We start from the raw sequence: 16,594 nt of genomic DNA on the forward strand, positions 1-16,594 counted from the left end.
TGTTCAACAATCAAAAAGGAAAAAGCCAGAAAGTTCTCTCTTGCTAACGTGTAAGGAAGTGAATACAAAACAAGAAGTTCTATAAAAATGCAAAACTAAAGTCATTCAGTTATGTATAGTGCAAAGAATTTTTGCTGAACACAGCAAAGTGGAGAAGCTTCCTGGTGCTGCAGTGCCAGAAAAAACGAGTGTCACACTCGGCCCCTGCTTTGCAGTCTTAACTTACATACTACTTCAAACACCTGCAGTGCAACTGCAGCAAAGAAATGCAGGGTTTGTTCAGGCTGAAATAGTGTCAAGCACGCACAGGCCGCGGCCCGAGTACCGCATACACAACTCTCAGCAGGCACGGAGCAGTGCAGCATCTCTTACTTCAGGAGGTCTTCAGGACAACTTCAGACTAAAGCACGGACAACCAGGAGGTGACAGACCGTGACAACAAGCGTTACTGGACAGCTAGTCACTGCTACCTTTCCAAGAGGCTTCCGAAGGGCAGCGCGAGCGGGTCCCCCCACCTCCCCAGACCCGTCCCACTCCCGGGGATCCAGGGCCGGGCGGCGGCTGCGGCCCAGGCAGGACCCCGCGGGGGGAGCCCCGCGGCACGGCCCTCCCCGCTGCCCACACACCGGGCTCCCGCGGGGCCTGGCGGGGACTCACCTCCCAGCCCGCTGCGAGGCCGGCGGGGGCTCGGTCGCCGGGGGCTCGGTCGCCGCTCCCGCCGCCGCCTCTGCTCCGGCAGCCGCCGGGGAGCTCGAGCTTTGAGGCTCCGGGTCCGCCGCGCCGCCGGCGCCCCTGCCCGCGGGTCGCACGTTGGGCCGCACATGGAGGCGGGCTCGGCGGAACATAGCGCCGGCGGCGCGCGGCCCGGTGCAGGCCGCGATCGCGGTCGCCTCACGGCATGTCACTGGCCGGCGCGGCCGGCGCGGCCGGCAACGTCATCAGACTGCGGCGGGAGGGGCGGGAGGGGGCAGCGCCCGCGGCGGGGGTGCGGCGCGGCGGCGTGACGGGAGCGCCGGCGGGACCGCCCGCGGGGGGCGCGGGTCGGGCGGCAGGGCCGGCCGCGGTAGTGCTTCCGCGGCTCCGAAGGCGTGGGCGGCCGTAACTCGGGCATCCCGAGGACAGCTTCCCAGGCGCTGGTTCTGCCCGCGACGATCGATTTGAAACGCAGAAGGGAGATTCCTGCGGCTGGGAACAAGTGCTTTCCTTCGGGAAGGCTTGGACGGTGTTTAGGGGGAAAAAAAAAAGCATTCTCTAAATGGAAGAATACACCGCTGCTCTGAGCGAGCAAAGCTAGAAAAGACGAGTAACGCCCAAGGAAAACAGCAGAGTGTTTGGGTTCGGTTTTTTGTTTAATCTTTTGTTGTCTCACAAACCGCTCGGTTCAAAATTGAAAATTCCAGCGTGGTACAATTGTTTCGTTAGCCCTACCGGTGAGCGAGAGCCGATCCACACACAGAACCGGGACACCATCGTGTATCGCACGTCTGCGCAGAGCTGGGTGCTCTGCTAGCACAAAGCTAGCGACCTTCTAAACGCACGGTAAAACATAGTACACGCTTTGAACGTTGGTGTACAATGACGTTTAGTCACACTTAATTCTCACTGTCTCTTCCGAGCCTCGGCTCCACTTAAAGGAACAGCATTCTCCTTTCGTATTCTGTGGCTAGGGGCTCTGTTAGCAGGGGGCTTCCTGTGCGCCAGGGTGGACTTTTTAGTATGCGAATTGGATAGTTCACTCGTAATTACAGTAATTTTCTGTTTGGTCTCATTAACCCTTTGGTTCTCCTCATCTTGTGCCCCAGCTAGCTGTATTTATGGTGTCTGTTTCTTCTCCCAAGGCCTTGATTCGTTAACTGTTTATAACATTCTTTCTCCGTTTTTTTAAATTCTTTGCTTTTTCATTGTAGATACCTACGTGTTAAATCTCAGCAGACCGTTTCGGTTAACCACGTGTGACCTGTTCTAATACCGAGCCGCATGACTATGCTTTGGTGGTTGTAAATGACAAGGAGCTGTAGTGATTTCTTTTTCCACTTGATCGCTGGCCGAAAGCCGCGCGCTGTGTCACGGGAACTACTACTCGCGCGGATGCGGCCGCCTTTGCAATCTCTCGCCCCGACCACAGCTCAGTGGGATTGTCGCACTGCCGCCGTTGCTCGTTCCGACAGCGAGCGTGCCAGGCCCGCCCGCCGCGGGGTTCCTAGCTCTCGCCGCTTCACGGGAGCTTGATTCTCCGAAAACTGCCCGTGGGGAGCGGCCGCCCGCCACCGGCAGCGCGCCTCCCGCGGCCACACGAGACAGCCCGGCACCGGCACCGGCGCCTCCGCAGCCCCGACACCCGCCTCGCGGGGCGGGCGGAAGGAGAGGAACGGCCGCGCCCTCCACAGGCGCGCGGCAGCAACGCCCCGCCCGCTGATTGGCCCAGGCCGCCGGGCGGTGTACCGCCTCCCGCGCGCCGCAATGACGTCAGGGGCCGGCGAGGCTCTATAGGGGGCGGCGGCGGCGAGCGGCAGCTGGGAAGATTTGGCAGGCGGTGGGGAGCGGTGCCCGGCGGCAGTAACGGTGCTGCGCGGCCCTAGCGTCTCGCGATGACCCGTGAGTGCCAGCGGGCCTCAAGGGGACTGCTTTGGGGCCCTGTCCGGGGAGCGGTGTGGGCGGTGGGCCTTGGACCGCTCCACCGGCCCGGCGGCGGCCCGGCTGCCTCCTGGCCGGCAGGGATGCGAGGCCTGGGTGCGACGCCGAGGGCAGCGCGGTGGTCGGTCTGGGGCCGCTGTCGGGTCTTGGGCCTTGTGGACTTGGCGTCCCCTGTGGCAAAACTCGGCGGCAGGTGGGTGGGCCACTAAGGCTGAGGCTTCTGACATCTCACCGCCCGCCTAGGCTGGCGGTAAAAACATCCGCACCTCGTCCCCTGGCGTAGCTGTGTTGGGGGGGGTGGATGATGGTGGGGGTGTGGAGAGGAGGAAGGAAGATGGTCATATGCTAGAAGATCAGTAACGCTCAGTTTCAGTCCTAGCTACCGTCTGGTCACAAAGTGGCTTTTGTATCACTGCCAAAGACTGAATTCTATGTTCCTTAAATGGTGGTTGTTGGAGCTGTCGTTGAAAGGGGAACAGAACTTGCTAATCGTCACTGTATGCAAAAGTAACATTGGTATATCTACTCTAAAATGGTGGAGAACTGTGAACCACATCTAGAATATTCGGACCTAACTGGTGGGGTTGCTGTTTTGGCTTCTGCATATTCTTGGCCATACAGAACCTGCCTCTGATTGAGGAGGTGTTTTTTACATTCACACTTAAAAATATATAGCTTTGAAGCCACTATACTGCTGGAAGTGCAGGTGAATATTTGCATTGTTAAAGTATTTGTGCACAGGTCAGACTTTGAATGTGAAGAAGAGGAAGGTTTAGGGCTTAGGTATTTTTTTCGCCTGCTCGGCGTGAAGATAAAATACATATAGCTAGCTTAAGGTTAAAAAGAATCAGTGTCCCACACTTGAGCATAGCATTTCACCTTACAACAACCAAGTTTAATGCCGTATCTTAAGTACTAGAGATGTGGAAGTTCTGGTGTGCTACCATGCAGTCTCGCCCTAGCTTTAGTACATGTTATCAGAGTTTCAGTGCTTTGTTGTCAGTCAGACCTAGACTAGACCCTGTGATTTAAAATGGATATATAGCAAAATAGAATAAGAATGGATTACTTAGTATCAACTACTTACTGTGCTTCTGAGTTCATAAATTTATGGTACTTGTTGCATTGCCAGATTTCAGGGTAGCTGAAACCTGAGTAAATTTGTGAAGATGGTGATGGCTGGATGAATTGGATGGGGTTTTTTGTCACTCGTCTTCCATTATTGCTTTGTTCTAGCATTAAATGGCTCTGTTTAATTTTGCTTTCCATTTTTGGGACATGGTGGCAGGCACTTTTCTTCTTCTCTTAAGTTTTGATATGATTACATCCTTTGCTGCTCAGAAAGAACTCTAGGGATGATGACCTCAGTAGGCAATCCCTACAGCCGTTCTATTTGACTTCCTTACAGTAGAGATGATTACTGCTTGTTTCAGTGCTATTCAGAGGTCTTTTGCTTATCTTTCTTTTCAAGAACAGCTAGATCTTGGAGGTGGAAGAGCAGGGACATTTGAACTAAAGCACATGTCTTGCAGAGTCAGGCAAGAATGGGGAGGGATGCTCAGGCATAGGTATCTGCAGGAAGGTGCACTTGCCTTTATGTGGCAGTTCATGCTTGAGTTTCACATTACAGGAAGCTGAACTGTCTTCTGTCAGGACTGGACCACCCTTCCTGGAAGATGTAGGTTGAAGTGACAGAATATAGGAGGCAACACCATCTCACTTGGAGCTAGGGATACTCATTCAGCATCCCAGTTGAGGTACTGGGGCCAAACAGTCCTTGAAAGCGTTGACTTGGAAATAGAGATAGTACAAGGGTTTTTTTTTTCAAATAGTTGTTTGGCTCTGTATGCCTTGTGTGCATACTGTATTGCTCTACTTTTCTGTGTGCTCTTCTTTCCTGTGCAGGAGTGGCAGCCAAGCTTTTCAGTGATGCCATTTAGTTTGGTTCTTAAGATTACAATCTTACTGTGTATGGAATAACTCTGCAGACACCCTGCATGATGTTTGCTTGGAAAGTGCATAAGGCTAAGGGCAGAGGGTAACTGCTCTATGAATTCTGACTATAGCAGTGTGGTTTGACTTCCATACTTTATTTCTTTAAGCACAAGAGCTCTTTCATTGCTGCTAGCTTGTTCACATGACCTTGATGCCTCCTGAGCACCACAAGTCCCAAGAACCATTTATAGCCTGGAATGTATCATCTGCTCATGACTCATCAGGTTGTAAGCGCCAGTACTGCTAGAGATAGATAGCTGGTATAATTCAGTTTCTGAACAAACAGTGGCTCTTCTGTATGGAAGCTGGGGACAGGATCTCACTGAACGCTAAGGAGAAGGAGTTCTCTTTAGTTTTTTCAAAAGGTAGTACTTGACATCCTGTCACAGATGAAATATATCTTCCAAGGCAGGAGTAGCCCTTAGGAAGCAGCAGTCATAATTTGCTGTTTTAATTTGGGCTTCTGGCACCTCTTGCCAGACAGTACACATGCTGGTGTGAAGAATGCACAGAACCCTGGCTTCTCTAGGGTTGCTTTTGTCTACTTGTTGATATGGCAAGTACCTTTATCAGAGAAACAGGGTGAGTACAAAGCTGTGGATCCTGTCAACAGGTTGCTGTTTAAAATTGAGCTAGTCTGAAACTGTTTCCATATACTTGAAAGTACGGGCACCTGAAGATTGGAGAGATCTCTGTCTTCAAGATTGAAAGATGACATAGGGAGTCTTTAGACTTGAGAGAATCTGAAAAGAGGTACTACAGAAATTATGGGGAGATGGATCTTTCATTTTTGAGCATAGAAAAATGTGATCATGTTTGTTCAACAGCACAAGTGATTACACCTAGCATATTGGGAACATGTGGAGTCCAAAAGAAGCAGGGCAAGAAGAAATACCAAGCAAGTGAACCAGCTCTGGCAGGTTACAGCAGGTTAGAACTGCCATAAAGAGATGGATATTAAGGAAAGATTGCCAGCGAATGCAAAAGAGTTTGTAACTGTGATGGCTGTGGCCATTACCTGGAAGACCCTGAGTGTTTAGATGCAGAGTAGCTTCTGCTCTGAGCAGCAGTTGTGTTGTGCTGGATTTGATGTCATGCCCTTAGGAATGTTGTCTGATCAAAAGTATTGCATACCTAACTTGCCAGCAGTTCAGGGGGTTTGTATTCCAGGGGAAAGCTGGTTGTACCCTGAAGACGTGTCCTCTATACTGGCAACAGTAATGTGGTTTTGTGTCTTTGTATGTCTAGTTGAGAGTGAGGCTAAGCACTTGCTAAGGCCATGCTTAAGAGCTGCCCTTGATTTCAAATGATAAATATCTTGTCACCTCTTTAATAGTATTTGAGCATAACTAATTGAATGGACTTGACAAGCAAAGTAGATAGAAAAAATGTAACTGTGCCCTTGCTGCCAAGTTAAGGGAGCTCCTACACAGAGAAATACCTAAAATGAGGAAGGTTGAAAAATGCAGATGTTGGTTAACAATGAAATCTAAAAAGCATGCATGGGGAAGAAAGCTGTGAACAGAAAATCTGTAACAGTGCATAGAAGGAACCTTCCTGAATGTTTGTTTGCTAATTCCTTCAAAAGCATGAAAATATTCTTGCATGTGAACAGCATTAGGGTTGTCCACCCTGCAGAGGGACACATGCATGCACCTGACTTGGGAAGGGGGTAGGCTGTTTTATTCTGAGCAAGGTGTTTTGATGAAGAACTGGAGTTTTGGTTGTGCTATGAGGTAAGATTGTCAGCTCCCCCACCTCTTTTGCAAGGGGTTCTGTGGCATAGGGTGGGTAAACAAAATCTTGGGCTGAAGCTCCATAGCTGCTGTAACTCCATACTGCATGCATGTGAGCTGCCTTGGAGCAAAATTATTTAAACTTGCATACATCTGCTTGTGTACTATGTGGTCTTCTCTGCTTTCTTGATTCCCAGATTAAGGCAACTCTAGCATTTGATAGTGCTGGCTGGGCTTCTGGGGCACAAGTGCCCAGTAATACATTGTGAACCCTGTGTTAAGTAGTTTTGAGGACTTCATACAGTAAAAAGTAAAGCCGAAGTTCTCATATGTGTTAGGTATACTGGTCATCTTCTAAGTAGCATCTGCAGAAATGTATTTTTTCTACAAATAGATGCGAAGCCCCTAATTGCTACTACTAAGTATGAGCAAGACTTCAGAAGTTTGTGGTGCTTGACCATGGGATGTGATGGAATCTGTTAGTGACTTTGTGTGACAGCATTACAGACTGAAAGCAGGTAGATATTTCTAGAGAAAACTTGGCAGCCATTTGCTTTTTGATTTCTTAAGAGGGCTTTGGGAAGAGTGTGAGAAAGTTTCTGAACTCTTTCAGGCTGCCCTTACTTTAATGCTGTTCTTTCAGTCTAAAATTAATTTATAAGCTATATTGGGATGCTAGAATATGTTTGAGATAGAGGATCGCTCCTCTTCGGATGAGTTACTGTTGTGATTTTGCCTGGGCTATTGATGGAATGGATTTTGGTCATCTCTTGGACATGACCTGTAGCAACATAAATGTCAGAACTAAAAGCTTTCATACTTCCCATTGTGCACTGGAGGGGGAGACTGTGAAGGAAGATACTGCCATGCCACTCTCCAGATTGAGCCAAACTTACCGCCTTTATAATACACTTCTACACAGGCAAACTGGGTTTAAAAAAAAAAAAGTGGTAGCACCTGTATTAACTGTATAATATCTTACAGGTGGAAACCAGCGTGAACTTGCCCGCCAAAAGAACCTGAAAAAGACTCAGGAGATCCACAAAGGGAAAAGGAAAGAAGATAGCTTGTCTGCTTCTCAGAGAAAACAGAGGTAAGACCTAGTAAAGTTGACTGAAATGGCTGGGCAAAATAGGAGGGGGAAATGGGTCAGAAAGAATCCACTGTCATAGCTGAAACAGCATTTAAGTACTTTGCTTTGATTGACAGTCCATTCACATGCCAGAGCATAAACTATGGATGTATGTTTTACTATATCTGCTGTTAAAGAGACATACTTTTCATAAGACCCATAAAGCTTTTATTTCTTTTGAGCAGCTTTTTGTTTGGAACAAACAGGAAATGATTGTGTAGTACTTTCTTGAAGATGTTTGATCTATTGTGTCCTAAAACTAAAATAATTATGTAAGGTCTACTAATGAAGTAACTTGTTTACCTCAAGGGGTACTGTACTGAAAAAAAAGGGTAATAGAAACAGTATGCTCATGGCTAACTTAAAAAGTTGTATATGAATCTTTCCCCTTGAAATGGGGGTTGGTAAAGGGCAAAAACAAGCAGGAGGAGACCCTACTTAGAAAAACAGTGAGCCGGTGTCTGAAATCCTACTTTTTTTTTCTTTTCTTTACAGAGACTCTGAAATTATGCAGCAAAAACAAAAAGCAGCTAATGAAAGGAAGTCTATGCAGACAGGAGCAAAATGAGCTGTCTGTATGGCAAAAATAAGAATGCACCAATGAAGCAGAAGGGCCTAGAAGATAATTTGTAGAAGTGTCTGGCTATTAAATGATTAAATGTCTGTATTGCAGAGCTCTTCAGCTAGCATTAGTTTTTTCTGTTTAGTATTTTCTGGTTAATGTAGGCTTAATTGTCTGGTGTGCTATTTCAAAACTGACTACACTGTTCTGCGTGTATATGAAAAGTACAAGTGACAGCTCTACTGCAGCTCTTGCTGCATTTGTTGGTTTTAACTTAGTGGTTCCAGTAACAATGAATTTCTGAATCTACAGTTAGACCAGATTTTCTTGTCTTAATTATTGAAGTACAGCTTCATTGAGAATGGAACATACTTGTAAAATGTGCTTAATCTTACAGAGGTCTAAACTGTAGATCTTGTTAAATTATTTTTATAATAAAATGTTGCATGAAATACTGCCTAATGTGAAATGGTTATGCTTGATCATCAGTTGATTTCCAACAAGTTACCAAGAGCACAAATGGAGAAATGCAGTGCAATACAAGTATAAATAAAACTTTAAATGCCTATTACAAGCAATGGAAGTGGTAAGTCAGCACTATAGAAAGATGCCTGTCAAAGCTGCAGACTTCATTGGTCCATGTCACTGGTGGTGAATCTGCTGCTGATACTAACTTCAGAGAAGCTGCAGGCTTGAAGTTAATGAGTTGCAGGTGTTGAAATTGCATTGTCCCTAAAATGCGTAAACTAGCCTCAAGAATAAGAACTTTGGGTGAGAAAACACAGGGGTCACTTACAGGCATGGCTCAGTGTGCATGCAGTGACTGAGGTAGAGCTGCTTCTCCGGAGGAGAGCATCTGGGGTCTTTGCTTGAGCTGGACTGGAGCACAGTCGATGTTAACAGGCCCCCGGGGAACCTGAAGGAGAGCGCGGCTGGCTGGGCAACCTAACACCTGCACTTGGCCATGAGCTGAGCAAGTGTTTTTGCTGGCGCTCGGCCGGCGCGCTGCCAGGCCCGCGCGGCAACGCTTCGGTCGAACACGGCGATCCACCCGGCCGAGGGATGTCTGCCGCGGCCGAGGGCGTGCGGGAGGGTCCCTGACGCCGCGGGGCGGTGGCGCGGCGCGCCGGAAGTGACGATTCGGCGCGTGCGCAGATGGCGTGAGCGCGGGGCAGCGGCCGGCCATGGCGGGGCAGGTGGTGTACCGGCGTGGGACCGGGCAGGTGGGCGCCGGCCGGGGCCGGGGCGGGGGCAGGGACAGCGGCAGCGGGGCTTTGGGAGCGGCGGTAAAGCGGTCTGTGGCCTCTGCAGAGCGACGACTCGGATGTGTGGGACGACACGGCCCTCATCAAGGCGTACGACAAGGCGGTGGCCTCCTTCAGGGTAAGGGGCGGCCCGCGCGAGGCTGGGGCCTGGGCTGGCGCCGCTGGGTTGCCTTTCATTGCTTCCCTCCTCTCTCTTCCCGAAGAACGCTTTAAAGAATGGTGAGTGTTCGGAGCCTTCGGACAAGCAGGAGCAGCGCCTGAGGATGAAAAGAAAAAACAATAAAAAGAACAGGAATAGGAAGAAGAGCAACGCAGTGCCTTGGAAACAGGTCACCTCACCTGTAGACGCTAGCAATGTTTGTATTGCGTGTTGTACTTCTCTGTGGTACTCAAAAGCAGCTTTTTAATCACCTTGAGAGTAACGTTCTGGGGTGGTGGTGGTGGTAATCTTATTAACCTTATTTATAGTTTACATTTAGCGATTTTGCTAAATACAACAGAAAAACTTCTGGGGGTGGTGGTGCAGGGGAAGTAGTCGTTCTTGTGGTTGGGGAAAAAATGCCGTTTAGAAAAAGGCATCTTTCTCTCTGATCACTGGTGTCACTATTTACTTACCTCTTCTGTTGCAGTGGAAAGTTGGTGACAGCTGCAATGCTGTTTGGTCTGAGGATGGTAATGTGTACCTAGCAACTATTGCCTCCATCAATCAGAAGAGAGGCACATGTGTTGTTACTTACACGGGATACGGAAATCAGGAGGAGCAGAACCTGTCTGATCTACTTCCTCCAGCCAGTGATGAAACAGTAAATGGGATGGGGAATTTTGGGGAGGTGAGGGACACTTTTTCGTTTGTCTGAAAAGGAAAGTGGGAGAATCAACTTTTCCAGTATTTCTGGTACCACTGTGTTGTTCAGAGTGAGAATCGATACCCGATTCCATTGTGAAAGGACACAATCTGATGAAGGGAATGAAAGAGTCCCCTTGCTTCTGGAACTCTGAATGGAAAAAAGGGAGGGGACAACAAGAAATTCACGAGTGAGAGATAACATAGCTAAAATGGTGAGCAGTTAAGATTATGAGGTTATAAGATCTTTCCTCAGTAGAAGTGGGTTATCTAGAGAGAGGGAAGGATGTGGGTGGGGTTTTCCAGGCTTTTTCAGACTAAAATTGCATGCTGTAAACCCTTGTTTAGGGCGTCCCATAAAAATGCCTGTGTCTTCTAGAATGAAAATGAAACACCATATTCAACAGATGAAAGTGAAAAATCTTCTCAGTTACCTCGAATCAAAAACAACTGCACAAAAGCAAGATTCTCCCCTCAAAATTTTCATTTTCTCTCACCACCATCAACCCCAGGCCTGGGAAGGGTAAGCTCAGCCTTATCTGAAATAATTCATATACTGTTGTTAGGCCTGATGTTATTATAAATTCTGAGACAATAGGATGATACTTAATCATTGTCTAGAAAGCAAATAACAGCATTTTGAGAGTGAACATACAAATACACATGTTGGAAGTTGTTGGTATGTCATTTTAGAATAATCTGGTCACAGGTTACTATGTGTAGCCCTTTTGCAGTGCTAGCTAGTGAGGAAAGCCTTTTCTGTAGCCAACACTTAACTTTGCAATTGCCTTGTAACTTAAAAGAAGAGTGGTGGTCTCTGGACTGTGATAGTGCTGTTAATGATAGCACTGTTGATGTTTTAAGATTTTCTAGCTTTTTTATTTTCTAGCACTTTTTCTAGCTAAGATATATTTCACTGCCCAGGACACTGAAGGCAACAAAAGTGATGTCCAGATGTCATGGAAGCTCTCAGCTGTAGCTTCTCCGTGGAATTATGAGGGCTGGGGTATTGATACACTCTTCTGTTTTCCTGGTTTGTAGGCATCTAAATGATAGTGCGGTTGAATGCACCATTATGTTTTCTAAATCTTACTGTTTGTGCAATATTTCTTTATAAGGTTTTCTTTTGTCTTTTTTTCTCTCTTATCAAAAGATTTGTATCTTTTTAAAGACACGTAAAGATCTAAAGACATTTGCAAGCATAATGGAATTTAGTCAGCATGTGCCCCCAGCCACACAGGAGCAGAGCAATTACCCGTTTGCCTTTGGGAAATATTAGATACATTTCTTCATGTGAGAGTACAACCACTGACTTCTGTTTAGGAAAAACTTTTTTAAATGCTTGTATTAGCTGGAACCCTGTTTCAGCACTGTTTACCTCAGTGACACACTTAATGTAACTTTTATTTTTCTGGCCGTGAAATGCTCCACAGAAATAGCTACTGTGTGTTATTGCAGTCTCATTAAATTTGCTGGGTTGTATTGTCCTTAGTTTAAGGTATGTGAATTGCTTCAAATCTCTTAAAATCCTAATGCCTGAAATTTCTTTTTAATTTGCACTATTCAATTTTTTTCAATGTAGCCTGGATCAAAATTCAAGGCACTTCCATCATTGTTATCTTGCTGGCCCCCACCCTTACCAGTAGGACCACCAGTAAGTGACAGGAGAATGAGGAAGAAAGTGTCAGAGATGAGTATTGGTGATCTCAATTTTTCTGAATAAATGTGCTCACTGCTTGTGTTTTTAGAACTCATTTCTGTGTTAAAGTCTGTGTTTTCCGGGTATTTGATAATACATTCAGTTACAAATATTAAAATAATCTAATGCACAAGGTCAGGTCTGCACTCATTTTTGTGACAGTGAAGCTGTTGGTAAGAATACCAGGAGAAAAATTAATTTCAAGAAACCTCACCTTACATTTAAATAACAGCATTCCACTGATGCAGATCAGTATTTTCCCCTAATAAAAGTTTTTTGTGTACAGTCAAGCTACTGGAATTCTGTTTCTCCCAAGCTTTGGAAATTAGATTTTTTTCAGAAAATGCCATCTTATTTGACACCTTTTCAGAGAATGCATTGAAGATATGTTCCTATTTTTCAGTTTTACATTTTGATCTTTTAGAATTGGTTGCTATCTAATCTGGGGTATACCCTGTTGAAAGAGACATTTCCTTTGTCGTTTCTTAGTTGATTCCTCCTCCACCACCTATGACACCAGACTCTTCTGAGGATGATGAAGCATTGGGGAGCATGTTGATAGCCTGGTACATGAGTGGTTATCACACTGGGTATTATCTGGTATGTGCAACTGTTTTCTTGAAGTGTCTTTTTAAGTTTTGCTTTTGTGTTGTTGGTGCTGTTTTCTGCAAGACGTTAGACAGGGAGGGCTGCTTTTTAGATCTTTTGTTCTAATTTATGATAGTGAAATTTAAGGGTATTTTGTATAAGTGTTCTTGTCCTTAAGTAGGAGTCACATGAGCCAGCACATATGTATAGTCAATGTTTAGTTTTTTGTTCCACTGGAGAGGTCCCATGAGGTGCTTTTATAGCCAGTGCTTTATAGTTATTCTGAAACAACCAGTTTTGTCTTTGTAGACAGGTGGAATAAATCTGATTATGTTTATTATTCAGTAGTCTTTTATGTATTCGAGTATGAGTGCTAGTGTCAGTTTAGGATCAGATTTGGCATTTTTGCAGAGACCATTCATTAGTAACTGTTCCAGGTGATTGTGGAGGTCCAGCAGGAGTTATCAGCGTAGTTGTGAAAAATCTGTGATGTGGAGTATTGATTTGAAGAAAGAAAATTACAAGAGGAATTAAACTCTTTACATCAGGGAGGTTTTTGCCATAGGGTGTTTTCAAAAGACTAGTTTTGGATTTTTTTATTTCAGATTATATATGATTGTGGATTGCTTTAATTTGCTTCTAATTGAACAGGAAGCTTATATTTGAAATTATTCTGTAGAGCCACAGATTATAAAGAAGACGTGTAGTTGGCTTTGTCCTTTTTAAACTGCTTATTCTGATTTCCCCAAAGAGCTATTAAAAGCTATTCTTGATTTGTAAAAGACTAAAAAAAAGGTTTTTGTTCTGCAATTAAACTTTTTATTTCCATGGTAGTAAAAACAAGATTTTACTAAATTCTGTCCTGTAGGGTTTAAAACAAAGTCGAATGGAAGCAGCACTGGAGAGACAAACACATGCAAAATAATTGAATATCCATCATTGCTTTGAGGGATTGTGAGTATCATAATTTTGTATTAAATGAAGATACAGCGTTGCTTGACAAATTTGAAACTACAATTCATTGTACAAGCTCTCAACAAGTTCTGAATTCTGTGCAAAAGCTGTGAGCTTCAGGACTTCCACCTGCTCTAACGGCTGTCTACAAACACCACTTCTGCCAGTATTAATCCTTTCTTTGCTTAGCAGCCATGGAATAGTTTTTCTTGGCTAGAAGGAAGGAGAGTATTTTATTGCTGTGGTGAAAGGTTTAGATACAGCATTTCTCTACATCAGGATTAACAGCGCAGCTTACTTGAATTATTAGAGAGTTAACCTTATTTGTTTATGGGCTAGTTTGAAAAGAAAAGATTAAGTGAAATGCAGTTTTTTTCATATGTGTACACATCTTCAGAAGCAACTGCATCTTTATACGGATGGGATAGCAGGATGCGCACCTAAACTTTGTTTTCAGGACAAGATGAACATTTCAGTTTTATGTTGTGGAGCAATTCTGTCTTCATTACTTCAGTGCCTGTAATTTTATTTTAAATCCTTTGTTTACAATTCTCCAGTGTATTTTTCAGTTCCTTACAGAACTAAACTACGTTCTTTTGGGGACTTCTTTTTCTGATTTTCTGTGACATGTAATTTCTGTGCAGCTGAGTAAATTCTTGTTTGTTTAAAAACAAAAAGCTCTTGTATACTAATTTTTGCTTCTTTTTTAAAGCCAGGTACAAATCTTTCCCACTGAGAGGTGTATATCACACACTGATGGTAGATGGTGAAGATCATTATGAAGACAATGAATTCTGACATTTTCTTAAACATTGACTTGTCCTTGATAACAAAAACCCAACTTGAGACTAGTAACTATATGTGTATTGAAATGAGCTATTTCTTGAAGACCTCTAGTCAAATGTATTTAGAAAGCAATGCAGCAATAAAATATTTTTCAATTCCCTGCAGCAATTCTAAGTCTTCTTACCTCATGATAGATTTAAGTCTTTAACCCCACATGGGAGATTTAATTTATCTCTCATTTTATCACCTCTTGTATTCCCTCTGACTTTTTGTCCGAATGACACCACCAGAACAAGCAATTACAATGTACTCTTTTAATAGAGCTATGGCAGCAATGCATGTTACAGTGGTCACTGGTGGCGATGGCCTGGGAAACAGTACGGCATCGTATTAAGAGATATGTTGTGGGTCTGATTAGAATCCTGAATATGACAGCTGGATTCAGAAAGGCTCATTTTTTGTTTATGGTAATAAAGATTTACTTTCCAAACTTGGAATTTTAGGGTTGTGGTTTATTTTGGGGCGGTTCTTATTTTTAGCTTCTGTAGATACCTGTCTGTTGGATGAATGGCTGAAAAAGGTTTGCTGTGGACTTATTTCTGAGTACCATTACTAAAATCAGAAAAAAACAGGCTGGAAAGGTAATGCCAAGTGTGGTCTTAGATTTCAGCTCTTACAGTCTTAACTCTTGTAGAGCAGAGGCTGCAGCTACAAAACTAAACAGTAATTTAGTCCATGCCAGTTGTTTGCTTTTCAGGGAAACGAGCTAAATACAGGCCTCAACTTGGCTGCACTCACTTTCTTTTCCTACTGTGGTCAAGTGTCAGAAACTCACTTTTCTCACAAATAATTGAGCAAAAAGACAAAGAGATAATCTTAACTTCCCTAAGCCACTTTGAAAGCTTTTTCTTAATTGTCTACCTGAAGTAAATTAAGATTGCTTACAGTGATACAAAGCTGCTAAATTTGCTGAAGAGCCACTGTTCATTGCTTAAGAGACACAGCTGCCATCTGCCCCAGTCCCCTAGTCCTGTGTTAGTATCTGGCACTATGTTACAAAAAGTGGCCTTTATCAGTTCGTAACACCACTAAAATGTAGCATATAATACTATTTTTAGTGCAGTCCTGCTCATAAAGGGGTTTTATTACTTTTATAAGTGATTTCATTGCAAGCCAAACAACAGAATAGAAACAATTTATTTTAAGTAGGTTTCAAATAAAATTTTACATTTTTCTTTAGAAGATACCAGTTGGGTACAACTTGTAACTATTTGGAAAGCAAGTCAGGTTTTCAGAGTTACGTTAGTCCTGTCTTCTATTTCTTGATTATATATTATACATTAATATAACCGTGCTGTAGGAGAGACTGGCATGTTCCATCCTGATGAAAATGTTACAATATATGTTTATGCGCAATGCAGGTGTGTAATTCATAATACAAGAAGAAAGGGAAAAAAACCCCAACCAACAAACCCTAACACTTTCAAACTTTTCTAGTCTTGAAAAATTGGTTGAAGTGGCAAGACCCTTGCCAAGATAATTTTAAACTCCTAGACTGGGGGTGTTGCTCCTTCATGATATCAGACACTAAGATCTTCTGCATCAAGCAGGAGACACACCATTACTATTGTCAGAAAACCAGGCAATTGAGAAACACACTGGACAAAAGGGCATCACTGCTGATCCAATGGCTTTGATCTGATTTGTGAACATATGTTCTTTCAAAGCAGGCATGTTATTAAGTGTCCTAAAGAAGTTTTTCCAGCCAGTTCCTGCAATGTAATTAATAGTGAGAGCTTTTCAAGCTTCAGGAAACCTCCACAGTCTGCAAACTTTGCTGCAAAAATAAGACATGAGGAAAGATTTGTAAAGATGCTCCAAACCCATACGAGACATGAACAAAAATACAGTGAAGCTGACATACCATACATTTAAAAAAAAAAATTATTTAGAACTTTGAACTCATTTAAGCATTTTGGTAACTCAGACTGAGAAGACTGATAAAAGAGGGTACTTTAGCAAGCACATTAATGGGTAGTAGAGTAAGATACCACTGTGTTTACAATTCTGAATACTACGCCTACAGACCAAAACAAATACAATGCCAGTTTACACAACCACTGTAGGTCAGACACCAGATCAGCTTTGCACAGATGTAAGATACTGAGTTTAACAATCTCTTCGTGATTCTGTACCATCCCATATGCTCTTCAGTGTTGCCTTATGGTCAGCCTACTTACAAGATGGGACTCTTGTCATCAAGTCACTATATATACTAAAATGTATGTCAAAAATAAAGGAAAATGATATGACAGACATATACATGTGAAGTAGTATAAAAAAAAATTATAAATAAACCAGCAAAAGCATTGCACAGCAGGAAATTGTCTTAAGATAAC

The 16,594-nt window shown here is 44.0% G+C and overlaps 3 protein-coding genes across 13 annotated transcripts in view; 2 read left to right on the top strand and 1 right to left on the bottom strand.

Annotated features, from left to right (window-relative positions):
• Positions 1-908, bottom strand: part of BDP1 (B double prime 1, subunit of RNA polymerase III transcription initiation factor IIIB) — a 55,086-nt gene extending 54,178 nt beyond the window's left edge. For all 5 annotated transcript variants that reach the window (XM_055791042.1, XM_055791044.1, XM_055791041.1 and 2 more), the window contains exon 1: positions 658-908. In XM_055791042.1, coding sequence (XP_055647017.1) covers positions 658-845 — 188 coding nt within the window. In that variant the 5' untranslated portion in view covers positions 846-908. The remainder of the gene's footprint in view (positions 1-657) is intronic.
• A 1,556-nt stretch (positions 909-2,464) lies between these two features.
• On the top strand, positions 2,465-8,516 carry LOC101915207 (small EDRK-rich factor 1). Its single transcript, XM_005234949.4, has 3 exons — positions 2,465-2,595; positions 7,350-7,458; positions 7,993-8,516. Exons 1-3 carry the CDS (start codon positions 2,589-2,591, stop codon positions 8,063-8,065), a joined length of 189 nt encoding a protein of 62 aa, XP_005235006.2. The 5' UTR covers positions 2,465-2,588; the 3' UTR covers positions 8,066-8,516.
• Positions 8,517-9,131: 615 nt separating this feature from the next.
• LOC101915037 (survival motor neuron protein) lies at positions 9,132-14,359 on the top strand. 7 transcript variants are annotated; one of them, XM_055791047.1, is made up of 9 exons: positions 9,132-9,282; positions 9,371-9,442; positions 9,528-9,680; positions 9,954-10,154; positions 10,548-10,691; positions 11,751-11,822; positions 12,357-12,467; positions 13,324-13,409; positions 14,122-14,359. In XM_055791047.1, the coding sequence occupies exons 1-8, from the start codon at positions 9,244-9,246 to the stop codon at positions 13,378-13,380; spliced, it is 849 nt and encodes a 282-aa protein (XP_055647022.1). In that variant the 5' UTR covers positions 9,132-9,243; the 3' UTR covers positions 13,381-13,409; positions 14,122-14,359. The 7 variants fall into 7 exon arrangements, with proteins under 7 accessions (XP_055647022.1, XP_055647023.1, XP_055647024.1 ...); XM_055791048.1 differs by having other exon boundaries at positions 14,126-14,359; XM_055791049.1 differs by having other exon boundaries at positions 9,528-9,653.
• Positions 14,360-16,594: the final 2,235 nt, after the last annotated feature.

This window comes from Falco peregrinus, chromosome Z, assembly GCF_023634155.1.
Source record: "Falco peregrinus isolate bFalPer1 chromosome Z, bFalPer1.pri, whole genome shotgun sequence".
NCBI classification, from domain to species: domain Eukaryota; kingdom Metazoa; phylum Chordata; class Aves; order Falconiformes; family Falconidae; genus Falco; species Falco peregrinus.

Coding starts and splice junctions, on each gene's coding strand:
- LOC101915207 (XM_005234949.4), top strand. Junction 7,459..7,992: donor GCTTCTCAGAGAAAACAGAG/GTAAGACCTAGT, acceptor TTTTCTTTACAG/AGACTCTGAAATTATGCAGC.
- LOC101915037 (XM_055791047.1), top strand. CDS start 9,244: ATGGCGGGGCAGGTGGTGTACCGGCGTGGGACCGGGCAG. Junction 9,681..9,953: donor CACCTGTAGACGCTAGCAAT/GTTTGTATTGCG, acceptor CTTCTGTTGCAG/TGGAAAGTTGGTGACAGCTG. Junction 10,692..11,750: donor CAACCCCAGGCCTGGGAAGG/GTAAGCTCAGCC, acceptor TTTTCAATGTAG/CCTGGATCAAAATTCAAGGC.